The sequence below is a fragment of the Symphodus melops genome, assembly GCF_947650265.1.
Source record: "Symphodus melops genome assembly, chromosome: 8".
In the NCBI taxonomy this organism is placed as follows: domain Eukaryota; kingdom Metazoa; phylum Chordata; class Actinopteri; order Labriformes; family Labridae; genus Symphodus; species Symphodus melops.
In genome coordinates, this window is record NC_136698.1 from 15,849,105 (window position 1) to 15,876,678 (window position 27,574).

Genomic DNA, 27,574 nt, shown 5'->3' on the forward strand with positions numbered 1-27,574 from the left:
TCTGTGCTTCTTTTCAACCTTGAGCTTGTGATGGACGGCATGCTTCTTAAGATTGACGTTATCAATAACACGTCCAGAGGCTGGTCTGGACCGAGCCCAAGTTATTTTGCTGAGTGGAAGACATTTCTGCTGACTTGAATACAGCAGTCATGACCTTACTTTCCTGACACTCAGTGTGCTGTGCTGGTCAAAACACTTTTCAAAGACGAACACATTTCTGCCATTCACAGGGATTAATAAAAATACAAAAACGAATACAGCTTCAGGAAATATACATTGTTAATTACAGGCTTAAGAGATAACATTTTACTTAACACAACAAAATATGTGAACTGTTTAACCATGATCTCAAGTTATGTGACGTTCAAGTGCATTTTGCAGCGTTTGAGTGCATTGTTTAAATATTCATACCCATGTAATTTGAACTTTCTTTATTGTTTCTGACAATAAATTCACAAAAGCTTGTTATATTTATTTTATATCAAAACACACAGTTGTGACCTGCTGCTACATTATTATCGTGTGCAGCAGTGGTAGATTACTCTGCATATACAGCTACAAAGTATTTCGTCTCTGCTCTAGTCTGGTGCAGTTTAACGATGAAAGTTGTTGTAATAAAAGTCATTGTGCCTCACTATATGACAGGTTTCATTTGTGGAAGTCCCAGGAGTTTAACTGCATGTCTTTATATGCTTTTTTTGCTTGCTAATTTCTAAATTGAGAATTTTTCTTTGACAGCTTCTGTTTGATCTATTCTTCCCTTATCGGTCAGGTGTTGTAGGTTTGGTCCAAGGCCTTTCCGTTTGAGGTCATCCTAAAAGCGAGAGTCTGAGCTCAAGATTTTTGTCGGCTATAGTCGACTGGAAGTCATAATAACAGTGAGCGGCACGCTTCAGCAGGTGGTTGCTCTGCATGAAGGACAAACTATGTACTAGTTTGTCAAAGTGAGAAAACCCTCTTCTTACAACCACATTTAAATGGTCTCTCGTCGCAGGGATAGAAATTGAAACAAACTATTTAACTTAATATACTGTCAGAAGCTCTGTTAAGAGCGGCTCACCTCCTCCAATGAATACAAGCATAAACTCTAATATATTTAGGATGGGAGTACAGAAGAAGACAAAACAACAAGGAGAGAAACACAATGTAGAGAGCAGATGCTACAATGGAGATAAGAAACAAAGACAAGACAGGCATGCAACCCAGAGTCCAACAAACAAAATACTTTCTACTGTCAGAACTCACTGTTCATGCTGGTAAGTCCATGAATGATTTAGCAGACTGGCGTAAATGTATACGTTTACTAAACATACCCTGGGGGTAGCCCATATAAGTACATTCATACTTTTTGTTGCCAGGTCAAAATAAATGATCTGAGGATCTGTTGGAAAATTGAACCCTGTACCTGAGTGGATGACTTCAAAATACAGATCAGACAAATGAAGTGAAGTCCTAACCCAAACAAAAAGTCCCATGGTTTCCACTTTAGTCCAGTCTTCAAATTGGGTATTAATCCAACACTGTTTGGATTGAATTCAGGTTTTTTGAGCATTTTTAGGAGCAAGTAATTAAGTAACATGCACAGAAAAGGAAGACCATTCTTACCATGCCATAAAAATGTGTGTTATGGTTCTAGACATGAGACATGCAGAATAATGACTTTGTTTGAATAATGGCAATAATAAAGTTGAATAATATTTGTGTCCACATTGGTGCTATTTGTGTCCCATTTGTGTAATCTGCCTCTCTTGAGTCACGTCGGCCAGGCCATCAGGTCATTCAAGTGATGAGATTTCTGTCTCCACCTGATAAAAAGAGAAGACATCCTCCCAGCAATGAGACCCATCAGCAGGACTTTGTTCATTTCCACATCCAGGGCCTTCACATTCTCTAGCTGAACAAGGACCTCTGAGCATCATATGGAATTCCGTATGCGTGTACTGTATGTGTCTCCATTCCTCGCAGGTATAAAGAAAAGTCACCGCTCTACATTTCTTTAGTTAAAATCACCCAAAGGCAACTCTTTGATTCACCGGCCTTTTTTGAAGTCTCCTGTTCTTGAGCCCAAACACACATACACTCCTTTGATACGTGTCAACATAAAAGGGTTTTTGTGCTCAGGGCCGTGTAAGAGTCAGTGTGTGTGTGTGTATTTGTGTGTGTGACGTAGCAGATCAGGCCTCACACAGGGGGATGTGCTGCTGCAGCTGCGTCTAATCCTTAAGAGCATTTGAGTGGGACACCAGATTGTTTATGCAGTGCTTTGACAAAGAGCAGGCACAAGTGTGGGATTGTGCGTGTGTGTGTGTGTGTGTGTGTGTGTGTGTGTGTGTGTGTGTGTGTGTGTGTGTGTGTGTGTGTGTGTGTTTGTGTGTGTGTTAAGGGGGGAGCACAGCTTACCATCCATCTGTCCCTGTTTCCCCACAACTCAACATGGTGGCAGACAGTAAGGGGAGGCTGGGATGGACCTGAGTCCTTGTAATGGTTTAATTAAAACACATCATTGAACCTTTTTTTTTTGTTTGGCACAGATGATAACAAGCTCATTGTGACACTGGGGGGTGGGGGGGGGGGAGTCACATCAGGCAATTAAAGACTCAATTACTCATCAGCCAATTATTCCCATGGGCCTTTCTTGGATCTGTCTTGTGCAGGCATGTGCCTTTCACTAACAGACAGGTCATTATTCACAGAGTGCCAGGACCGCGTAGAGTGGGAAATCAGGAACTGAATGAGACACACATAACACTGATTTGTCGAGAAAAAAGCTCATCTTGTGTGTGAAAGAGATAAAACATTATAAAATGATCGTTCTCATTATTTTTCCCTCTTTGATTTGTTTTCTGTTGTTTATATACTGTATGTTATTGCTATTATATATCCCCACACATCTATGTATATTGTGCAGATGTACAGTTACAACAGTACTATATAATCCTGTGCAACACTCCAGCACGTTAATACTCGAGCACTTTGCTTCTTATAGCAGCACTTTAACTCTGAATGTCACTTTATGCTGGTTTCTTTTGACCAACGTCACACTGTCAACTAATGTACAGTGCATGTTGTTGTTTTTGCTTGTCATTTTGGTTTTGTCAATTTGTGTACATATGTACAATCAACCTGCTAAGGGACTACAGATAGAAATGATCTTAAGGCTACAATCTGGTATATTGACATGTTTACGTCATAATATTCTCCTATAATCACCCCTATTTAACAGGCAACGCTCCAGTCATCTCCCAGCTTTTATCATCCTTCCATTGAAGGTGAAGTGAAAGGATGTTGTATGTTTGTGAATAAAGGACACTTTCCATGTATGTGCATTGGAAGTACACTATGTGCATGCTTCCTATGCATGCTTTGCAAACTAAACTAACAGACTGACTGAAAAGGTGTCTCTCTGCTATGTAACAGAACATGACATATACTGATACTGAAATGAAAAGACCAAAACAGGGACTGTGTCGTTTTAATCATCGCTTTCTGATTATGTTTTATTAACTCCTTATCCTCTTTCATTCATTGGAAAAAAAAGACAATCTTTAAAAACTAGAAATGACTCAGAATAATCAAAAGTGAATAACAATGTGCAATGACAAAGTGAGACCCATGGATGTGTTAGAGAAAGAAGTTCCTAAAAAGAAGAATCAAAGACAAACATGAAAAGCTTTTCATTGGTGTGCTTGAAGCTCCTCTGTCTTTGTTCTTTCATCTTCCCACACAGATCTTTTTCTCTTCAAACCAACTCTCACATGTATCGCTGTTGCTCTCTTATGAAAATGATCCATTTTTATAACTTGAAATAGAAAAAAAAAAAAGAAAAAAAAAAGGACACAACCTGGTTATTTATGCTATTCAAACAGTGCTGCTGATCATTTCAAACCAAACATATGATAAAACGAAGAAATCTGAAGAAAAAAAATACAATTCAGCTTTATGCAAATATAATGTACAACGGAAAACAATCAGACAAATCCCAGCGATAAATTAAAAGTTAACAAAAGCTTCAATATGTTAATTCTTTTTTCTTTGGTTATAAAGATGCCAACAGTAACAGCAGGTACACCGAGTGAAGCGCCACATAAAAAGTTACACTTTGGTTGAGATAAACAAGAAAAGCTGACATTTCCGAGCTCGCATTAAAAAAAAAGGGGAAAAAAAAGAAGGAAAGGAGCTGTAACAGATTTCATCATAAACATGTAAAGGTGCAACGCTTAATGATGTCTAATTGTAATCTAAATTCACTCTGTTGGATAAAACAATTAATCCTTAATATGTGTGACCTTGTTATATTAGTTTGGGTTGACGAGGTGAATCCAGTGACTTGGTAAGATTTGCTCCTTCTAGCATTACAACTCTAACTTTTCTGTTTATAAAAAAAAACAAAACCGAAAAAACCACTAGTGGAGAAATTAAATGAAGGAGTTGTGGGTCCAAAGCAGGCAGGAAACAGGACTGTAGAGTCTATCTTAAGGGTCGACCCACGAACACTAAAGCAGGACAGACAGATGCTATGATCCTGAAGCATTGTCTTATACACCGATTACTTTTATTTTACTGGAAACAAGATGTAGAAAATGGGTTAAATTACTGTAAATGTATTAGTGATCCTATAAAGTACAATGAAAGACAGCGTGGCACCTCTCCTAAAGGTATCACTCTTACTGACTTCTGTGTAGTGAGATGAACAGTGACCAAAACGTTGTGCCAAAAACACAGACATCTGAAGTCGTGTGCAAAACATTGTCTGGATGTATAATGTTTAAAAGCCAGGCCCCTTGGGGGAGCGTCTCACTCTGTTTCTCTTTCTGCTTTCAAACATTAAATAGTGTTGCATTACGTTGTTAAAAGTTTGCTCCTGTGCTTATCTAGAAAGGTGGAAATGATCTGTAATACAATCAGAATGTGGAGCTAGAAAATGACTGAATTTTCTAAAATCTGTTTTTTTTTTTTTTGTTCAACAATCATAACATACATGGTTAAAATGAGATTTTATTCACTGAAGTTGATAAAAAATGGCCCTCAAGTTTGAGAGCACACCAGCATGATGGCTGTCGGAGAGTATTCAAGGACTGAACACAGTCTGTATGCAAAAAGAAACAGGCTCTTTAAATAATGGCGTTGCCTCTCTGTTCCAGACACGGAGGGAAACACAGGAACTTCTCTCCCAGCTGCGACCTACTGCTGTGAGAAGTAAACAAGACGGACAAGACTCAAACAAAGCTAGCCCTGAAAGTCAGATACTAGAGTGAGTGACGGAGCAGAGTTTGTGTTCTTTTTGCTGCTCCTGAACTTTTGTCCTTCTTTAACAAAGCCATACTCTCTTTATTACTTGGGGAAACAGCTGTGATGAAGTCTGGAGGCTTTAAAAAAAAAAAAAAAAAAAAAAAAGACACTGAAGAGGAGGAAAAAAAGAAAACATTAAGCATACAGAACAAAATCTTATTTGCTCCGTACCTGCGTTTTTGGATCACGTTGGTTTTTTTTTTTCAACGGGAAAAGATGAAAAGAAAAGAAATATCACCTCACACATAAAAATATGACATCTTTGCTCGAAGGATCAGAGGAGATTAATCTGAATGGATATAAAAGAAAAAGAGACACAAACCAATGTAGGACACACCGACACTGAAGTAGAACAGAGAGAGGGTTACCTGAGCAAAATGTGGAGTCAACTAAACACAAACTGAAACACACAAAATTCTAATTCTTCTCTATGTATGATGGTAAGTAAATATCATTAGGGGGCAGGATATGACAAAACACCGTTTAGTACTATGCAGTCCAACGCTTAAATTCTAATCACTTCAAAATGATAAAACAATGACGGCGACCTCTGAGCAGGAACTGATGCACGCTTTAAATTCGATCACAGGAATCACTCATAAAAGATAAAAAGTAGAGAGCTTAGTGAGACATCTGCTGTTTTTGCTCACACAGGTCAGCTGCACTATAATCATCTGTTTCACTTGGGTTAACATCAGACATGGACATTTACAAGCTCTTTGTTTAGGCTGGAGAGCTGGAAAAACAAATCTTCCGTCAGGACCAAAACATGATTGACCACGAGATCAGCTCGCCGTTCTTGTGTCTCTGGTCCAGATTATTGCACAGAGAAGGAGTTTATATGCTGCTATGTATCACACAGCACATGGCAGTTATGTTAAAGTGACTACTAAAAAAAAAAAAAAAAAAAAAATGGGACAAAGTAATTCACACGCTCACATGTTTGGGATGTCTATGAGCACACTTCCTTCCATCAGCTCATGGTCCACCACGACACACGAAGGACTATTAGCATGAACACCCCGGACAGTGAGCTGAGGAACAGTCTTCATTTTGATTAAGCCTGAAATGGGACAAGAGAACGTTTGATGACGATCTTAGTTGGGAGTGTTCAGGCGTGCTGTGCCGCCAGCTCCTGTCCTATAAAGCGGCGCAGACGCTCCAGGTACTGGCTGTACAATTCTATGTCGTTGTGTCCCGCTCCCTCCACCCACAGAGGCTCCACAGCCTTGGGGCAGCGCTCGAACAGAGCCAGGCCGTGGGAGAAGTCTATCACCTCGTCCTCCGTCCCATGGATGATGAGCACCGGGGACGTGATTTTGGACACTTTCTCAATGCTACAGGAAAAAAAAAAAGGGACAGGAGGTGATTATAGAAAATATTTTAAAAAAAGGAAAGGTGTAAATCATAAAATACAATCTCTTTGAATGAAGCTATGAGTTTCATCATGGTCAGTCAGTGAGTTTGTAAATGAAGTCAGGGAAGTATGTTTATTTATCTGAATATTTTTTTTAAAAATTAAGAGACTTTGTTTTCTTCTGAGCTTTAGTCATATAATGGTGTTAAAAGGTTTTATCAGTGACAACCCATCCATCAGGGGAGTACAGTTGGACCCTTTGGTCCACTAAGAAAACAACCACAAGCCTTAAAATGGGTTCAAATTCCTGTGTGTTAAATACATGTGGAGGGAGATAAAGAGAAGGAGAGATGCCAGCTGCGCACTGTGAAGGTGAACAACATGTGAACACTGGACGCTTGTTCATCTCACCACACCACACAGCGAGGCTTTCCCCCCCCTGATATCCTCACCGCCTCTGCTCCTCACCCACTTGTACCATCTGGGACTAGACGCTCGCGTCGGCTGCTACTGACTCTCTTTAGATTCAGCCAATAAAACTGGAGCGACATGACGACAACAGGAGGCCCAGGGCCTCGCTTCATGAAAGCACTGCTCTGTGTGTGAGGGAACTGTTTCGGTGGCCAAGATTAAAAAAACAAACAAAAACAAAAAACACACAACACAGTGCAGTGTAGACCCACATGACCATCACACATGCGTGAGGCACCAGACCTCTACAGGGTAAGAGGCCACACGTGCAGGGACAAAGCAAGCACAAGCAGCTACCTTCTTATTAAATTTTCAGCTCAACTCTCTACTGATACACGTTTTAAAAGGCAGAGCCTAAATACAGATACATACATGACATAGCACTGCCTGACTGCCTACAAATATATATACACGCAAATACACAAAAACCTCTATATGTGAAATAATGGCAAATCTGGGGTCTAGAATCATAAATCCATATAAAATAATCTAAAAATAAGAGTGTTTTCTGAAAAGATGAGAAAATCAATAATCTTACTCTACGTGACGGCAACTCAAGGGGTCAGTGTGACATCAAGCCGACCAAGAAGAGACGCATGTCAGACTTGAATCGTAGCACAGAGAGAAGATGAGCGCTTCTTTCAGTGCAGAGGTTTTCTTTTCATGACAAGAAACAGTTTGACAAGTGGAAGCAGCAATTACACTTTTCTCCTGGCAGATATGTCATGATGTGAAAATGCCAAGCGGCTGCAAAAAAAAAAAAAACTGAGACGGAGAGACTCCGTTTAAAAGCTCAGTTTAAAAGCTCCTTGTTGGAAAGAGTCTCAAACTAAAATGTGATTAGCCAATAATAATAATAATAATAATAACAACAACAACTAAGGCAAAACTTTAAATGTGAACATTAAATGATAATAAAAAATATATAAACAAATATATAAACATGTTTGAATAAAATGCACCCTGCTCATTTTTCTTGCAGAGGCTGATAAACATGAAGTGACTGTGTAACAAAGACATGATGGCAGTGCTGAGCAGAAACTTACTTTGGGAAAGCGTCAAAGCAATATGTTTTCTTTGTGTCGGGAAAGGCCACTCTCATGCCAGACGTCAGAGGTGAGTGAAGCACCACGGCTGCACACTCATACCGGGACGCCAGGTCTACGGTGGGCACTGTGCCGATGCTCTGTCCGTACAGGATGATGTTCTCCGGGCTGATCCCATACCTGGTTGACAAAAAGATCCAAAGAAGAAGAGGTTCAACGCAGGCTGATGGAGGTTGTAGCTGCACAGAAGTGACAGATGTGAAATCTATCTGTGTTCTGTTTGTTTTTGTTCAAGCTGGGATTTGGAAATGTAAAGTCGGGGGAAAAGTTATTGAAACAGTAATCATTTACTCCAAACCGAAATGAAACAATTTAGTATTTAAGACATGATGTTATATCGTTTTGTGCAGCAGAACATTAAATCATGCACTGAAAACGAACGCTTCTTAATAACTGTGCTGAACTGACCTGATGGAAAGTGACAGCTGCACCGCGTTTTAAATTCACCTAAACCCACCCGCAAGTCAACGCTCGGCAGCGTCACGTCTTCCTGAAGCTACAGCTGCATTAAGGCAGCTCCGCTTTCACTAATGAGACACTTCATCACGCCATAAAGTCCTTGAGAGACACCTTGCCCCCCAGCTCTTTCTCTTTTCATCTATCCATCTTCCTCTTTTTTTTTTTTTTTTATTCCCACGACATCTGTTCCCACTTTGCTCTCTTCCTCCAAACCCTTTTTTGATGTCAACCTCTGCCACCTTGGCATCTTTTCCTTGAATCTTCTCGACTTATCCCTCTCCCTCGACACTGTTTGTTGTCTTATAGACGACAGTGAGTGTGATGAAAATGGTATCCGCGTATGTAACAGGGCTGAATTGCTCCTAATCCGAACATAATGAACACACTTCTTGTCAGAGGAGACGCAAAGACAGCGTGTAATAAATCATCTGTTGAAGGACATGTGTGGGAGGGCAATTACATCCAGGCGTACCGTGTGCGCAGGGCGTGCCACGCAGCATCGATGTCTGCGTAGAGGTTCTTCTCGGTGGGCTTGCCGGTGCTGACACCGTAGCCTGAGTAGTCATAGGAAAAGATGTTGCAGTTGATGCGAGTGCCAAGGCCAATATAGAAACTGCTCATCTGGCCCAGGTCCACCGCGTTCCCGTGGGAGAAGAGTACTGTAAACCTGAACGGGCACACAGTGAAGGCAGGTTAGTGAGCTGCTGACAGATCGAAACAGAAACACAAATCCCCCGCCCCCTTTTTATGTTTTTAAAGGTTATGCAATAAAAGGAATAAAAGACACTTACATTCTTGTGAACTTAACAACACTGTTGAAACAAACTGATTAAAACAGTATCCTTCATGAATACAGTCTGATAAACAAATTACAAGTGAGCCACACTTACGCCGACTAATCCCTGATATTTTGGCCTGGTGCTGATAGGTCTATATGTAAGAAGTGCTGTGTATTGGACGTATTAGTGTGCAACATATGACTCTTACTTCTAGACATTTTGTACAACCTGAGAGGCTGAGTATCTACTATAAACGCTGGCTATTTTATTCATGAGCGCATGTCGTGCTCCAGAGGGAAATCTAATACTTTTCTCCACACTCGACTGTTTTGAGCTCCTCCCTCAGTCGTTTAGTTTATGAACTGACACAACTCATGGCTATGCTCTTGGCTTTTACATTCAGAATGTTGCATAACAATGAATCTGCCGTATCAGGTCGAGCTTGGATTCATTCTCCTGTAATACAGGAGAGGCATAAATACATGATACACAAAGCCTGTAACACAAGCCTGTCCATGTCTATTTAATCGATCGGCTGAATTAATCAGCAGCAGCACTGAGCTGCAGGACTGGAATAAAACTAAAGTGTAAGATGTTTCTAGTTAGGATTCAAGTTGTGATTGCTTCTAAGCAACACATCTGTAAATGAATGTAACCACTCAAACCTACTGGAGAGACTTTTCTGACTCTAAACACTGATTTTCTGTTACTTTTTTTTTTTTACCTGTGATGACTGACTTTATCATTATAGAAGATGCTAGTCAAAAATATTGGTAAGAGCGTGTGAAACTCAAAATGTAGAGCTCCTGAAAACCTAATGGCCAGAAAACTAATATCAGGATAAAAGGACTTAAGGAAAAAAAAAGAATAACTGGTAGAGATTCATGGAAGAGCAGTATGAAAAAAACAAAAACCTTTCAGTAAGCTTGGTCAAAGGGAAGACACATCCAGGCAGTAGACCTGGATGTTTGTAGAAGTGTGCTTTGGGGGGGAAGTGTGACACATACTGAAATGATTAAGAACACATGAAGAATGGCTGCAATATGCGACCTCAGCTGAAACCACTCACCTTGCATTGGGAACACAGCGAATGTACATGCAGCCGACTCTGTTCCCCCGACTGGATCGAGTGAGAAACACCTCTGTCGTATCCAGCTCTCTCTGCGTGTACTGAAACTCTGCGCGCTCTGTAAGGTGGAGCTTCCATCTTCCCTCCACAGCACTGGCACCTCCGCTTCCTGCCACCGATGCACCACTCCGCGCTCGCACGCTGGATGTCCCAGTTGCCCCTGGTGCAGCCGAGCCCGCGTCTGGGTCTGGTAGGAAGGCGTACGTGGGTTCAGGGGGCAGAAAGGCGAGCTTAGCTGCGATGCGACTTGGGCAGGGCGGGCAGCAGAACAGGCAGCAGAGCTCGCTGAGAGAGAGGCCATTCATCCTTCACTGTGCAGGAAGATGACAAGAGGATCACTGTGCTGATGAAGACACATCCTCCCAGTGTTAGCACAATGAGATACTTCGTACAATTCAATGTCTGAGGCATTCAGTCTGTGTACGCTAACAATGATGAACATGATTCTTCAACAGCTGCTTTGCATCAACGTAAGCAAATACTGCCATGACCAGTGGCTGTTTATAATCTATGAGTCAATTTATTGATTATTGATGTAATATCACTTATTTTTAGCTATGAATGACCTGATGCAGTCATTAGGTTGTAAATACATATGCTTAGAAACAAAAGTGACTTGTACCCATTGTTTTTTGTTTTAAAAAAAATAAGCAATTCTTTGAAGAGAAAACAGAAAACCCACAAATATTAAGAAGCCGGGGCAAATGTATGTATAACATCTCTCCATGAAAAATGAAATACAACAAGAACAACATGAAGAAGAAATCAATAACAGTTGGTAATTCATTTTGTCAAATACCTAAAAGCAGCATTAGTTCAGCTTTAAAACAAGGTATGAGTACACAACATTAAACATGAAATATCCATGTAACAATAACATAGCCCACAGATCAGTTATGAACATGATTACTGGATGTAGTTCAACATGACTTCATTTATGAAATATAACACATAATGAAGGTTGACCTACCTGTTGAGCTGAGATCTTATCTAGAGAGAAGTTAAAAAGAAACAAAAATACAGCAGAGGGTTTTCTCCGCTTCAAACACAGGATAGTGTCTGTGAAGTGCTCTGTCAGCCAAAAAGAGGCACACAAAGAGGAACCCTACAGGCTAACTAAAGTGTTATTTACAAAGTATCTGCTGTATTAACAGTGTGCTGACTTTAGTCCAGATCAGATCCATGGTTGTCCACTTTGTTGATCAGCCGAGGAGTAAACTTTTGAATATGTCAGGAGTGAAAGCAACAATGTGCCTGGATGTGAAGAAAAGAGACGTTTATTCGGTTTCTACTTCTGAAGTCAAGAAGCACGACCTCAAAGTGACGAAAAGCTTTTCAGTTACAGCCAAAACGGCAAAAAATCGTATGACTACTGTAATAATCAAGATGCCGATGAGAACAATTGTACAAGGAAGAGTGAGCTATCTGTCTGCGTGTACCAGCTAACGCTACGCTGGCTTAAGCTAGCATGAAGACGTAAACACGGTTAAAATCTGCTCTTTGTTGAAACCTGAAGAACAACACGGTCAATGCTCAACGTTCAATGTCTTCATTAATCCATTCGGCAGGCATACAGCATCCCCTCTGACTTTCTGGACGGCGTCCTGGCATGTTTTAATTAATCCATGGATGTACGGTGTTTTCCCTGTGTTTTCCTACTTCTATCTGCTTTTTTTCCACCGCATCCCGGAAGCGACAGCTGACAGGATGTGACGTAATGATTTTCCATTGGACAAGGGAAAATTATCATGACGTAATCTGACGGATTAAACATTTGAATTTAATTTTTAATTTACACTTTAAAAGAAAAAAAAAAAAAAAAGAGTACTAAACCATCCCTTGTGACCTGCTTGCGCTCTTGATTTATCACTGAGTAATTCTGAGCTCTGTTATAATCTAATTTAAAAGAATTAGTTTGAGATACACATTTCTTAGATTTACATTCCACATATAACATAACACTCAATTTACTGCCTTAAAAACCGAAAAGGCCAGTCGGACTTAGCCTGTTATGAATCTGACACATTGCCTAAAGAAATGCTTATTGCAGATTCATTAACACAACACTACACACGTGTTTTCAGTTACTTTGGCTGACTACACCCTTTAGGGTTATTCTGATGAGCTACCATAACATTTTCCCCCAAAAATGTCACTAATCTCTAGAAAAAGGGAGCATTACTGAGCCCATAATTCAAAACTTAGCGGTGGCAGAACCACTGTTACTAAACCATCAAAAGCCATTCATTTTCGAACAAAGATGGGACCATTCCTGATTTGAATTCCCAAATCATTGCTTCTCTGCACATTGTGCTCTAACCTACAACAGCTGGAAAGCCTACTCATTTGTTACCGCTACAATGATGCTTAGACTGATACTACAAAGACCTCAAAGGTAAGGTATTATTGGTAATTTTACCACATCCATTCCCTCATGGGTTCTTGCATTGGTCAATATGCTTTCACATATTTACCTTTGTTCCTTTTTTTCTACACCTTATGTAAATAATTCAGTGTAATTTTGAATACATACCAGTTCAACATCAAGAGGTATTGTAAAAGTAAAAAGTGTGCCTATAGTTTCTTTTCTTATTTTTTTTTAAATAAATAAAACAATGAGCCAACAGTAACACATGAACTGTAGCAAAAAAATCCTGAATGTTTTAGATAAAACTATACTGATGATTTGTTTACATGAATGTTTTAAGCACAAACAGCATCTTGATATTGAGATAGTAACCCATAAATGCACAAATGAGTAAAAAAAGACATTTAATTTAAAATAAACTTTGTGAATTTATTGTTTTATACTTACTCTTACACATCATACAATCCTAAATTTTGAAAGAAAAACAAAATAAAAGATATCTGGTGGTGTTTCTGGGGGACTGGAGTGCCAAGGGACGAGAACTACAGCTCTGTGAACATTGTAGATTTCACTTGATGCTTCTCAAACTCATCTTGAAAAAAAAAAAAACAACGAACCAAGTCATCGTCATTTTACTCGACTTCTGCAGTGAAACGGAACTTCAAACGGATCCCTTCGACCTGACAGGTTCATCATCGTTATCAATCAAAACCCTTGCACGATGAAATCACAGATTATGAAAGGTTGTGCTGAAGACAGGATCGAAGACATCAAAACTCTATCAAATAAAAGTAGAAGGAAGAAAAACATATGTACTGATGATATCTTGATTATTCAGGTATGGTTGCCCTAACTGCTGCTGCCAAGCACTCATAAACAATCAAAACTATTCTAGTAATCCAACTGTCCCAAATCACGTTTGAAAGTTTGGCCTCCATCTTCTGCTAAAACAGCCGTTATCAGCACCACGTAGTCTGATATATGGCATTACGGTTCACTGTGTGAAATATGGTGGATTACATTCAAACTGCTCATGTTTAACTAAATAAAAGAGGGGGGGTTTGATATGAGCAGTCACTAGAAAACAGCACTAGTAAACCAAGTGAAGGAACCTCTCCTCTGAAACCACTTTCTACCTGTAAAGGAAAATTCTGCATTTTGTTGAGAATATTTTGTGACGGTCATAAACCGAGCAGGCAAGCTTCAATACTGTGCATATAAAGATACACATTAGGGAACACCAAGCTTCAGAGGATCCCCTGAATATGACAATCGTTCTCCTTGTACATAATCATCACCCAACACTCCCTACAAATCTCCTCTGAAGTTTCACTAGTAGTGATGAAACAAAGCTAGTGGCCTTTAATGACCAATTTATCCGAGAAGAAAAGTCTCAGCATTGGCACGCATAGTCTCAAAGCCATTTAAACATGTCAATCACCCACACAGGAATTTTTATGTAAGCCTATTTTCCAATCAAAGGTGCCAAAACCAAACTGAACCCTGCACAGCATAAAAATCTGTGTAGGGAAAGTGTCACTCACTCCCCTTCAAAATCTGCAACGCCTCATTTAAAAATAAAAAATGCATACTTTGCACTTGCAACTTTTCAGCAGCTCTTTCATACAGTATTTATTGATTGAGCAACATTTACAAGAAAAGCTTTAGATAATGAAAAGGCGAAGCTTCAAAGACTCCTCTTCATCTCACCGGGAGGCCTTCTTTAACGTTCAGTATTATCAATATGCTATGAGTAGACTTCAGTAAAGCTATAAAAGCAAGATGCTGGGCAATTAAGCAAGCTTTCTAAAGCTTATAGGGGCTTTTTAATGACCTGACTGCTTTTGTAGTATAGAAGTTTAACAGCCTGAAGGAAAGACTCATGAGGTCAGTAAATCAATGATCACTAAACATTACATAGGTAATGATGACGTGGTAAATAAGTTGTGATGAAAACTGGGATAAGATGGGGGAAATCTGTTCTCTAATGTTTTTTTTAGATCATTATATAAAGCACTTTGATACACATAGTACTATTCTTTAGCTTAGTCCCCCAACTTTATTAACTGGCAAAAATCGACAATAAGAGTATACTATATGAGTAAGAGCCATATGGTATTTACATTTGGAAAACAAAAAAGTGTAGAGTCCTATTAACTTGAACATCGGTGGTTCCAGCCATGCATTGTGCTATTGCTGTGGCTCTTATAACACCTTAGCTTCTGATTCAAACTGTGCAGTCCCCTTACAAAACCGTAACTCTTGTATTGGACTGCACACATGCATGTTATTTGGATCTTCCTAAAACAAGCAAGCAAGAAGCGTCTTCATAGTAAGGACTTGTTTGAGTCGGAGCACGTTGTAAAAGTAGCACTGCCGTAGCAAGATCGTTGCAACGCTTCAGAGGTGGCATTGCAACCAATTTTGACTTGAGCAGGTGTGTTAATGAGAAGAGGAGCCGTGACCCAGGTCAATTTTTATTCAGCATGTGTCAGTGGTCTGCTGGTGGTTAGAGAAACATGGAGTTCACTCCGACTCCATAGAACAAAAAACGGCATTTCAAGGAGAACACTTCATCCTACTAAAACAGGATGTCCCGTATCCTCTCGTATCGTCCCATTAAAAGGAAAACTCTTCAGAAAACCTGCTGTAAAGATCAAATATAAACTGCAAATGACCCAGATGCTGAAAAAAACTGAGCAGGTGTAGCGCATTAGTTTGCTCTCCTCAGTTGACACACTTAAGTTGTGCTTTGTTTCCAAATCCAAAACAGTCGACATGTTGATGCTCAATTAATGCTGTAATGGCTTAACCGGACTCTACTCCATGATGTCAGAGCTTGTGTATTTTTTTTTATTTTTTTTTTACTCAATGGTTATATAATCATGATGGAACTACTTTCATATAAGTGTGAAATCTTGATTTTTTGCTGACACATGCTGCCAATCCTCCAGCACAGACCAACCAAACAATAAAAATAAATAGAATGCAATCACACAATTCAAGCTAACTACAATATATTAATATAGATCTTCTGATGTCATACGCTCATTAAAACTGAAAATAAAATAAAATAAAAAACACAAAGTTCAATCACTCAGTTAAGTCGAGGTTTCCCCTCCCCTTGCCCTCCCCTGCCATCCCCCTTCTAATAATTGTTCATGCACCCAATATCAGTATGATAAGTCATTATATCAAAGAGAAACATTTCTGGAAATTGCTGAAACTTGGGAGTCTAACATGTGGTGACTCATAGAGAAAAGAAGGTGGGAAGAAAAGAAAATGCCAATTTGACAAGAGGTTGACATCATTTTCAGTCTCGGAGACAAATTTATATTCCAAAGCCCTTAAAAGGTCTCGCTGATAAATTAAATCCCCGTGTGAGTTGTTTTTTTGTTTTTGTTTTTTTGGAGCTCTGTGCCATTTTCCAGGCTGTGACACATTCCTTAACAGCTTACCCCGAGTTCATATGAACTACCTTTCAGGGATTTTATAAAAAATAAGCTCACACCATCCTCCAAGTTAAGAAACCAAAAGGGGTCAAATCAAAATGCCTCCCCTCCCCACAGCAACACCAAAGTCCACCTAGCCTGTACGGCTCTCTCCCCAACTCTCAAGCAAATATGCATACATACACACACACACACACACACACACTTTCATACAAACAAACACAAAAACACTCCGCTTCAGCTGCAGTCACTAGTGGAGAGAGGGGAGATGCTAGTAAGGGAAGCGTCTGGACAGTGGCTGCGACCTCACCACCCCACCCCACCCGTCTTAGATTACCATGAACAAATGAAGCCATGATATCAGGTGTTTTCATCCAAGTCGCCATTGTTCAAATACACAAAGTCAGAGACTTTTCTTTGCACCGAGTCCTCATAACTTCTGAATTTTCTCCGCCACGACGATGGGGTTCTCCTTGCGTATGCGGGCAGCAGCTGCACTCCGGTAATCATAGGGACAGTCGTGTTTGTCAGAGTAACGGTGGATGGCACAGAACAGGTTGCCGCAGCGACAGTCAAAACCTTTGGTGAGAAAAAAACAAAACATTGTTAGTCAACACTGAAGCTTCATTATTGCAGTCATTACACATTGTAAGAGTTCTAAATCTTGTACATCTATGTTGTCCATGATCTGGATTATCTGAGAACACCAAAGCTGAGGCTCAGGTGGTGGGTTTCTTCTTTTTTTTGAGTACGTTTACAGTTTTATGACATGTTCATGTTTCTAAGGATTCTGTAGAATAGAATGCCCTTCACACAGAGTCTAACAGGACATGAATACACACCCGACGAGGTTCTTTTTCCTATATACTCTTGTGTCTTGGTGGCAGGAGCATTCCAAAAGTACTTAGTAAAATCTTACTTAGGTAATTTTTCTCCCCTCTCAGGCCCCATGTCCACCTAGCGGTTTTTCCAGGCAGAAAAGCGCTAGCTGTGCGTTCGGAAGCTCTCGCATGAGCGTTTGTGCGCTGAGAAGGAAAGCGCGTCACCTCAGCCCTGTCTCTATGACAACAGTCTGTTGACAACGTGTTTTTATTATTCTATTTGAGATTGTGTTTTCTCTTTACTATGAGCGTCGATCAGGATATTCTTGCCCTTGTACTTTGTCTGGATGATGAGCTCAATAATGACGGCCCTGCTATCACGCTATGCTGCTGACAAAATAGAAAGATTTTTAACTTGAGCGCTCGGACAGAGCGCCTGTTGAAAAGACGCTGAGCTGAAATGCTGAAAACGCTCTCTACCCGTTGAAAACAAAAAAAAAGAAAAAAGAAAAGAAAAGAAGAAAAGACGCCGGCGCTGACAAAAAAACAACAACAAAAACGCGAGGTGGACACGGGGCTTCAGGTAATCCAGTCTGGCAAAAAGGTGGAGGCCAACAAAACACTGTGAAATAACTTGGACTGTGAAATGCACCACCAACCTGCAGTATGTCGCTCTGTGTACCAGTGTTCAGACGTAGAGCGAGAAAAACACAAACCTCACAACCGTGGACTGAGATGTCACATACTTCATGTCAGTAAACAGGATTTTATTAGCGTTTGGGCCTTGAATCATCAGAAACTAAAAGACGATAAAAACAAGGAGCCTTGTGAAAACCACCAACAAGAAGGGAAAGAAAGATCAACATTTAAAACAGAAGGGAAGAAGAAGAGCACTATCAGTGAAACTGACCCAACGTCCTCGGGGACAGAGGAGAAAAATTGGCATTGGTAGTGGTGAAGCGGATCACGCTTGATCCCTGATGGGCTCAGATCAGCCTCCACAGAGCAAAGGCAGATCAGTTATCTTGAAACATGGTGTAGCATCTACAAAACGCTACAGCCATGTAGAGCCGTTATACAAACAGGAAAACATTACATTCAAAATAGATTTATTTCATAGACTTTGACGCTGAAACAAGGTGACCATACACAATGATTACGAGCGCTGCTTCCTCTTTTCTCCGTTCCCTTGACTACGCGTCGTGTCGACGCAAACCGCGAGGCCTGTGATTGGTCCGCTCAGAACGTCGATGCTCATCGATTATTCTTGTTGTTGTGTTGCGAGCGCTGTGACCGGAAAGCAACTGCCGGAAATGATGTTCTGAGCGGACCAATCACATTTCCACAACTCATCATCAAAACACTATAAAGACGGCCAAATGGGGAATAATTTCTGGAGGGAAATATCAAAAAACACGGGGCTGGAGGTCGGGGAATTCAGGAAGAGGTGGAAGCACCACACAAAGCCCCCCCCCCACCCCCCCAGTGGCTTGGTTGTGAACTGCAGAGCAGCGCGTTCCCTCAACGCAGAACGCATGCTCAACGCCGTAGGCACGCCGTCGACGCGGAAGCTTAAACTGGGCTTCACAGAGCCCTGCATTCACTCCAACAGATGAAGATGTTGGTTTAGTCTGACATTATATGCTTGCGTTACATGTTCGACATCCTCAAAGGCTTGAACACGAAATAAAAGATGATAAAAAAGACTTCTGGAGAATACAGAAAAATTGCTATTCACAAATATATTTCTTCTTAACTTTTTGTAAAGTTCATTTCCTGGATGGAGGAATAGTGGGGTTTACAAACAGTTTTTAAAATGATGCTGTTTTGGACAGTTTAGCTTGTTTAGATTTTTCCAAAGCACTTTCTAAATACAGTTTAAATTTATCTTCCTGCTGCTATCATTATCATTATTATTATTATTATTATTATTATTATTATTATGATTATTATTAGCATAGCAGCAAAGTGTTAAACCTTTAGTGAACAAAAGTAAAGCATGTGATACATTACATAGATTCACAGAGAAGCATGTTGATTATGTTTAAATGCACACTTTGATTCAGGCTTTATTGAGGAGTGTAAACATTTTAGTTTCATCTAAAAAAAAAAACTAGACTGATCTGTTATCTGAAGCAAACTCTGCGATTTGTGATCCGAGGTTAACTCATTAACTTGTTGGCTCATGATAACTCAAATAAGGCTTTGATCAGTTAAAAGAAAGACTTTTGCAAAGATGTCTCCTCCGTGGATGAATGCATTTCGTTACAGACTTGTAGCAGTGTGAAAAATGATCACTGTGATTTTCAGGAAAGTACAGAAACTTAAAGCAGGTTCATGACTCAGAAACCTTTGAACCATGTCAGGAGTTAAGAATAGCACTAGAGTGAGTGTGTGTGTGTGTGTGTGTGTGTGTGTGTGTGTGTGTGTGTGTGTGTGTGTGTGTGTGTATGCGTGTGTTTCTTTTCCCTACCAGTAAGGCCCACTTTCTTCCGGCAAGAGAAGCAGCGGTTCTTTTTCTTGTTTTTATCAGGAGTTTGGTCACTATCAGACAAAGCCTGCGCCGCTTCCCCGACTGGTTCTGTTGATTATGAAACACACAAACAAAAACGTTGTATATCACTGACATAATGATAACTGTTGGTTTAGATCTGAGGAGCCAAACAGGTTTGTATGTAAAACACAAGTTCAAAAATGTTTTCAAAAAAGTGTAGTACTCCAGCTTCTGGTCAGTCCAAAGTGTCCTTTAATACATCACATTTGACGGAGATGGAGTAATGGGCATTTTATAACAATTCAGTTAACCCCCCCACTCCATCACTGTCTTTTCACTTTCACACATCAACCTGTCTCTCAAAAAAGCTGGATGTTTGTACCGTGGGAAATGAAATGATTTTTGTGGTCATGACATCCGAATGTTTGACTTTGATACGATAACAACAAGAATCAAATAACATTAACCGTTTCAATATTATGGCAACTAAAATAAAAACAGTTACTTCCTGCACATTGTATAATTTTTACAAATACATTGGCAGCGTTTCTCAACACAATCATTAACAAAGTATTTGTGCCAATTCAGACGGTGCTTTCTGTCTTTGGTCTGTACTTACTGTAAATAATGAAAATAACAGATCATTTTAAACCACAGGGTACATTTGGTTTCCTGTGATGTTTACCTGAGCTGCTGGAAGTACCCTCCTCTTCTCCCTCGTCAGCCTCGGCTCGATCAGAGTCTACGGCTCCTGAATCCTGGGAGATGCTCATGGCTGTCATCTGTTGGGTTACTGGGCTAGGAGAGCTGGGACTGACATCACAACAGAAACACATTAATAGTACATCAAAGAGCATAAAACAAGGCTTTTTAAAATGCAACATCAGAATGAAGGGAAATTAATGTTATAGTAAAGGTACGGCAGAGACATTTTATGTATATTTTGTTTATCTGAGCCAACCTTGTGCTCATTGCCATCCAGAATAACTTTCTGAGCCACCTTTGTGAAATGGACTGGACATAATCCGAACAATGAAACGGGCTGTTTGAAGTAGAGATACAGCAGAGAAGCCAGGAATCTTATATATTTGTAAATCTGTAAACGTTCCATGTTATTTGACTTTGTACAATATATTGTTGTTTTTTTAAATTTATTTCTTGGGCCTGACTCAGCGCACGTCTTCTAAATAACTTTAGAATAACACAAACGGAGAAGGCAGGGTTCCACCATCCCGAAAAACTATTTCAACCGTCCCGAAGTAAATTTGTCCCAAAATCTAAATTTTGCTTATCGTCTGTAATTGTTAGTATTGTTGGTTATTATGTTACAGACCCTTGCATTTTCTAATATAGCATAAGAAAAAGAAAAAAAAAGGAAAATTGATTATTGACATGCTTGTTGGGTATATTGGTTATTTAAATGAAGTAGAGAGAGAGAGAGAGAGAGAGAGAGAGAGAGAGAGAGAGAGAGAGAGAGAGAGAGAGAGAGAGAGAGAGAGAGAGAGAGAGAGAGAGAGAGAGAGAGAGAGAGAGAGAGAGAGAGAGAGAGAGAGAGAGCGCGAGAGAGCGCGAGAGAGCGAGAGAGAGAGAGAGAGAGACTTTAGATGTGTACACTCATTAAGGTTCACCACAGATAAAACGTAAATGTCACAAACACACCGAGTGTCTCTCATGAAAACAATGTCTTCTTCAGGTAGGTATTTTAGTGCCAGGCATAAAACATGATCAAATGTTTCCAAATGTACAGACGGCTCTGTGTAGAGTTCACACTTCTTAACCGAGTAAACTCAGCTAAACGACTTTCAACATGAGCCTGGCAGTTCATCTACGTGTCCTTACTGTCGTCATCTAACTCTGTCACTGACGTTTTTTTATTGGCCGTGAATCTATGCCATCTTCGTGAGCTAAACCAGCTCACCATATGACACGTGTATATTAGTCTACAGTCTGATGAAAGCTGGTGATAGAGCGCAACAGCACAGCACATGTTGTGTTTAGAAGAGACATCGGGCTGAAACCGTTCGTGAATGAGGAGATAGATGGACTGGTACTGCGGGGGGAATGTTCATATTTATTAGGTCTCACGCATAGTAACTATAATAGATACACATTATATAGCGCAAGGAGATGAGCTGAGTTGTAGTTAGCTGGTGGTTTGGTTGGTTCTAGACTGATAAAAAGGCCTTTCGTCCAGGAGGCTTCTTGGGGGAGATTTCGGTTCGTCCCAAACACATGTTCTATCATCCCAGGGCCACCAAGGTTTACAGGAAAGAAAGACTCATTGAGATTAAAAACCTCTTTATCAAGAGTGTCCTGGACGAGATAAGCAGCAACATATATGTAACAATTATCCATGATTCCACTACAGCAGGAGTGACAAACTCATATCAGGGGCCGGATTTGTTCAAATGAGACCTCGGCAGACTATTTCTACCAACAACAATATGACTCCACACTTGGATGTAAAGGCTGCCAGCTGCTTTATTTTTGTAAATCATTCAATACAAGGTACTCGCACCTATCAGCGAGTGCAGCACGCTAACACCAAATCATGTAGAATGACTTTAAGCAGAGAAGTTAACAGCAAGAGAACGTGAAGGATGTTCACGAATGACGACTTTCTGAGACGGCAGGTTACAGCTGTAAAACATTGCTCTCCCTTCAAAATGCACGTTAGCGCGTGAAAACAATGAAAATGTACAACAGTACAGGAGAAACATGTAACGGATAACCTTCAACAAGTGGTGAAGTGAGCGTAAAGCGTGTGCACCCAACTCCAAACAAGAGTGTACAGTGAGAGAAGAGATGACAGGGATGAGAGGGACAGAGAGAGGAGGGAGTAACTTCACCAATTTGTTGTTTGGCTGGCAAAAAGTTCAACTGACAGTGGGTAACACTTACATTATCACTGGCTCTTTATTTACCAGCCTGTCCCCATTCTGAGCAGTTCTGCCTTCATGTCATTCACACGTCAGCTGACTGCACACTTCCTACTTGTTATGGCTGCTCGTATAAACGTCCTGACAAACATACACTGCGTCTTTGATGCAAATGATGTGCGGGTAATTTAGCGTGGGTCATTGTGAAAGCTCCATGTGACGTTTCAAGTCCCTCTCCGGCCAAGTGAAGTCGGCAGACCCACTTTTACACGTTGTGACAGAACGTTCTTCTACGGGGTCATATTGTCGGGATCTGACTCAGACTTTTCCTTGATGTCAATCTGGGCCATCTCCCTGCCTAATATGAGGAAGCATTTGATACTGCTCCGTGTCTCAAACAACAAACCTCTGTGTGATACGACAGGCGACATGTTACATCTCGTCTGGATTAGAATGAAATGTTCAGTTCTCTTTCTTCTTTTTTTCCCCTATCTGATAAGAGCTGGTGGTAAATGTGCCATAGTATTTCTGAGAGACGTCACAACTGTAATGAGGACTGGCTAAGATCTATTTAAGTATTTCAACAAGTAATGGAGATTTTTGGTGAGGGACACAAGCCTTCACTCTTTTACTCAATGCTTTGGACAAAGACCAATCAACCTGGTAGACCTAAATGTAGAATCCAACAGAGAAGGAATGGAATAGGATAATACACAACGGTTAAGAGTCGTCTAGGGAAGTTAACATTTGAGATCTTAAAGTAAAGTACAACAATCCCCTGGATGCAGAAGGTACATTGATGGATGGGTTACATTGTAAACACTTTACTGTCAAAGTCTGTTTATTCCAGAGGATCCGCTGCCCCTCAGGCATCTTAAAAAGAATGACTACAGGCTGCACTGATGCTGGGGCGCAAGTTAATCGTCTTCAGATTGGAAGGCCCTCTCTGTCAATCTGTGGCATAATCGTTTAGCTGCAGTGGAGGCAGGGTCCATCGTTTAGACTTCCAAACAGAGCTGAATATTACGATTTGAAACGGGCTACCAAATCGATCTAAAATCAATGTTGCAGCATGATGTATAGGAGCAGGACAGACTGAGGGAATCTTATCCATGATCCTTATTTTGATGTCACCTCTGCCTTCTGTTTGTGTAGCGGAGGAATCGTCCAACATGACTTTATGTTCTGGTGTTGTGTCTGTCGTGGCTGAACGTTGTGAGCACTGTATTGTTTTGGGTTTTCTTTCATTCTCTTCTCTTTGTTGGTGGTATTTTGTCAGATTGTCCCAATTACATTTTTTTCCTCCTTGACCCTTCTATACAAGACTAAGCGATTATCTGTCACCAATGAATTAGTCTTCTTTTATCAATTGCATGCAAGTATGAATAAACAGCACATATATTATATTATATATATTACCAAGATGTAAAAAGTCTGTTCAACCTTTACTTTTATCACCAACCTTTCTGCTTCAGTCAAACTAACCATAAAAGAGTCTTTTACTAAAATATGCTAAATTACAAACATTTATAGTACAGCAACAATTATTAAAACTATTAATATATATGTTTTGAAACTTTATTTTAGCAAGGAGAACCCAATGAGACCGAGGTCTCTTTTCCAGAGGTGCCCTGCAGCAATGCAATAAAAGACAGAACAGGAAGCACTCATACAGTCAAAGTTCATGCAAACATATTTATACAAACCTAAGCCACGTTAAAACGTCACATGTTAAAGCAGCTGCGATTACTTTTTTTTTTTTTTTAAGTAATTCAGACACTAACTGTAAAATACCCATGTGATACAAAAGAAGACCGACGGTTTAAGAATCGAACCGTAAGCCCTTTTACACTTCAGCTTTTTCTTTCCAGGTAAAGGTTCAAGAGGAGACTCTAGGATGTGGTTTATTCTGCATGTGTTAGGAAAGATTTATGACTACATCCTCGAAATGAACTGAAGACGATGTAGTGATTCACTTGTCAAGACAACAGAAGACAACAAAGCACTTTAAGAAGATCAGACGAAGCAAGGCGTGCATATGGACAACAACGCAGTGTTTCATTCACATATTCATGGGTTCAATGATAAGTCTTAGTTGACAGAATAAAGAAAGGTTACTTAGACATCCATCTAATGCACCAAATTCACTTTCAAAGCCGCATATGAAAGCCACTGTTGAAACAGGACTACAGTCAGTTCATCGCCCTGTAATGAGCTAAGCTAACAAACAACTAACATCAACTTGCAAAGGGCACCAACCAGAAAGCACAGAGTCGTCAGGCCGAGTTTAAAATGTGGCAAAAGGGTTGTACCATTATCCTGTACAGTCCATACTGAGTGTGATCAATTGATTTTAATGATCAGATGAGAGATCAGTGTCACTGCTGGTTAAATCCCAAACTCAACACTCATGGATTTTGAGGGGCTTTTCCAGTATACGTGTTAGTCGGTAGTGCCGTCCCACTTTGTATGCGAGGACTCTGGTGTGGACTTCTCTACAGCAAGTTACACATTTCTCATGAGTCAGCTTTTCTGCACACTTTCCTGACAGTTCATTGCAAGCTGAGTGAAGTGAAGGGTGAGGATTCAATAGCTTCAAAAAAATTAAAAAAAAAAATATATATATAAAAAAATAACAATCAAAGCAAACATGTATGGATTGAAAAATACAACGAAGTTTAAGTGACAAAATGTAGCCTAGTTTCTTACTTTTGTGTTTTTTATAGCAGGTTTTGAGATTGTGGGGGTTCAGGAATTAGGCTTTAGAAAGGAGATTGGGGTCGGGCCTATGTGTTGAAGACAGTGATGAACTCAACTCATTATTTTATCAATTAATCAGATAGTTTAAATTTATAATAAAATGGGCCATATGAAAAGAAACACCTTGCCAAACGTTTCTAATTCTTCTCGTATAGTTACTCAAGTTGAGCAAGTTCCTATCTGTCAGTCAACATACCTGGTTGTTTGTTCCTCAGGTGGAGTTCCTGCCACCTCTGTACTTGGCTCTGAGGTTGTACTCTCCACACTAACACCAGAAGTCCCCGGTGACCCTGATGGTGATGTGGCAGCTGTGTGGGAACAGAAGAGTCTGATAGCACCACTGCAAAGGAGCTACTTTTTGTTTTTCCATGAACATGAAGGACTTTTAAGTTGCTTAACTAACAGTTCACTGAGCCTGTTTGATGACACTCACAAGATGAATTTTGTGTTAATGTGAAACAATAGATGGAGATGTCACTCTCTCCTGCTTTTTGATGCCACAGTGTAGACAGCTACTGCTGCCACTGTTCTCCAACCCCTTTTAGCAGTGTCCCCCCGTGCCTATATCGTTTTTGAGTAGCACTCGGCTCCATTTTCGTGTTGAACCGACTTACAGACAAATCATATATTTAATCACCCAACTAGCTATACACATGTCATGTCTCTCCCATCACTGCACTGCTCTCCTACCTTTCTCTCCTGGGGGGCTGGATCTCCCCCCTCCCTGTTGTCTCTGAAGGTGTTCCTTGTAGCAGACTGAGCACATGCCGTTGGTGCGGGGGTTACCATAGAAACCACATCCCATAGTGCAAAGCATTGGCACCTGCGTCTGATTGGTCTCCTGAGCCATGCTCTGACAGAGGGGGTAAGGGGGATGGGAGAGGATATTCCTGAAAATGGGGTTGCAGAAATAAGTCAAAATGATTAACAATCACTATTCAGCTTGATTGCCACTGGGTTTTATTCTCTATTTTTAGAGCTAAAAGAGCTTGGAGACTGGCATGTCAGCATGAGAGTGGTGATGTTGGGCTTAATGGCTACTAATTGTAGTTGTAATAAAATCTATCAAGTCTATACATTGAATTGTGATCAGTGACAAAGTCCAGTTCTGACACTAAACCAGAAGTGGACATGGTCACACCTACATGGAAAGTAAGTATAGCTTATCAATGAATGTACTGATCCATTAATGTAAGAGGCATAATCAAGCTGACATATGTCACAATACGGCAGTAATTTCATATAAATAACCACTTGTCAACATAATTGTCCTCCTGCTACTTAAGGGCATCCACAGTTTTGAAAGTAGTAAGCTACTGAATTGCCACAAAAAAAGGAAAAATTGCGAGCAATGAGGACAATAGGTCGTGTTTAAAAAGAGACGAGCAGAGGTCCGTTTTTAAGTGTGAAAATCCAAAACTCGCTCAGATATTTTTTGCCTTCTTCCGCCGAGATCTTTTTTTTTTGGTCAAAGTTAACAAAAAGAGGAAGAAAAGCTAAAACATATTTTAACAAAACAACTACAAAACTTTACAAACCCCCCCCTCAAAGCAGTGGCCAACAGAGGTTAAGGTATGATTATTCAGACTCTATCTGAAACAACTTACAGCTGAGTGTCCCCAGTCAGAGTTTGTCCGCAGCAGAAAACAATAGTCGTCCTTTGCTTACATAGCTCAAAGCAAACACTGTAACATTAGCAGACAGGCTCACTGGATGTTTGGTCTGTCTGGCATTGAATACCAGAGCAAATAGAAGGACATACGTCGCTTAGCAGCCTTTCATTGTGATGAAAATAAAGAAAAATAAAACATAATAGCGTCCTTAGCGACAAACAGTAAACAAACGATGTGTTTAAAATCGAATAAACGCTCGAGTTAGCAGACTCACGTTAGCCGCAACGCTAGCATAATCAGGCAACACAACAAAAAAAACAGTGCGCTTCCCGACAGTGTTTGAGCTTGTTTGAAAGCGGTTTCACGCAGCGGAAACCTTTCATATCGATCAAACAAGAAGACAGTACCTGAATTTGAAGGTACCGGGGGCTGTCGACGACCTTGGGCTTCAGATTTGTACAAGTTTCGTACCCAGCAGAGCGCGCGGCCTCCTACCCAGCGCTAGCTCCCGACATGAGAAACAACGAGCATGACGTCACCCCCAGCATCGATCCAGCCTTCAGTCAAACGGGCCAACACAGCAGAGCCGACCAGCCC

The 27,574-nt window shown here is 40.4% G+C and overlaps 2 protein-coding genes across 3 annotated transcripts; both read right to left on the bottom strand.

The window, feature by feature from the left end:
• Window positions 1-3,467: 3,467 nt before the first annotated feature.
• abhd17ab (abhydrolase domain containing 17A, depalmitoylase b) lies at window positions 3,468-12,329 on the bottom strand. Its single transcript, XM_079350493.1, has 5 exons — window positions 11,561-12,329; window positions 10,531-10,901; window positions 9,155-9,349; window positions 8,164-8,343; window positions 3,468-6,626 (listed from the first exon to the last, which is right to left on the bottom strand). The coding sequence occupies exons 2-5, from the start codon at window positions 10,893-10,895 to the stop codon at window positions 6,401-6,403; spliced, it is 966 nt and encodes a 321-aa protein (XP_079206619.1). The 5' UTR covers window positions 10,896-10,901; window positions 11,561-12,329; the 3' UTR covers window positions 3,468-6,400.
• A 3,093-nt stretch (window positions 12,330-15,422) lies between these two features.
• LOC306828311 (AN1-type zinc finger protein 5) lies at window positions 15,423-27,530 on the bottom strand. Of its 2 annotated transcripts, none has more exons than XM_079350698.1 (6): window positions 27,385-27,530; window positions 26,055-26,254; window positions 25,561-25,672; window positions 20,411-20,538; window positions 19,705-19,812; window positions 15,423-16,989 (listed from the first exon to the last, which is right to left on the bottom strand). In XM_079350698.1, the coding sequence occupies exons 2-6, from the start codon at window positions 26,212-26,214 to the stop codon at window positions 16,841-16,843; spliced, it is 657 nt and encodes a 218-aa protein (XP_079206824.1). In that variant the 5' UTR covers window positions 26,215-26,254; window positions 27,385-27,530; the 3' UTR covers window positions 15,423-16,840. The 2 variants fall into 2 exon arrangements, with proteins under 2 accessions (XP_079206824.1, XP_079206823.1); XM_079350697.1 differs by lacking the exon at window positions 27,385-27,530 and adding an exon at window positions 26,972-27,182.
• Between the last annotated feature and the right edge of the window lie 44 nt (window positions 27,531-27,574).

Excerpts from the sequence above, each read along its gene's own strand:
- abhd17ab (XM_079350493.1), bottom strand. The coding sequence starts at position 10,895 with ATGAATGGCCTCTCTCTCAGCGAGCTCTGCTGCCTGTTCTGCTGCCCG. Across the intron at positions 9,350-10,530 it reads CGCTGTGTTCCCAATGCAAG|GTTTACAGTACTCTTCTCCC; the intron begins GTGAGTGGTTTC and ends GTGCCCGTTCAG. Across the intron at positions 6,627-8,163 it reads TGCTTTGACGCTTTCCCAAA|CATTGAGAAAGTGTCCAAAA; the intron begins GTAAGTTTCTGC and ends TTTTTCCTGTAG.
- LOC306828311 (XM_079350698.1), bottom strand. The coding sequence starts at position 26,214 with ATGGCTCAGGAGACCAATCAGACGCAGGTGCCAATGCTTTGCACTATG. Across the intron at positions 25,673-26,054 it reads CAGCCCCCCAGGAGAGAAAG|CTGCCACATCACCATCAGGG; the intron begins GTAGGAGAGCAG and ends GTTCCCACACAG. Across the intron at positions 19,813-20,410 it reads GGGTACTTCCAGCAGCTCAG|AACCAGTCGGGGAAGCGGCG; the intron begins GTAAACATCACA and ends CATAATCAACAG.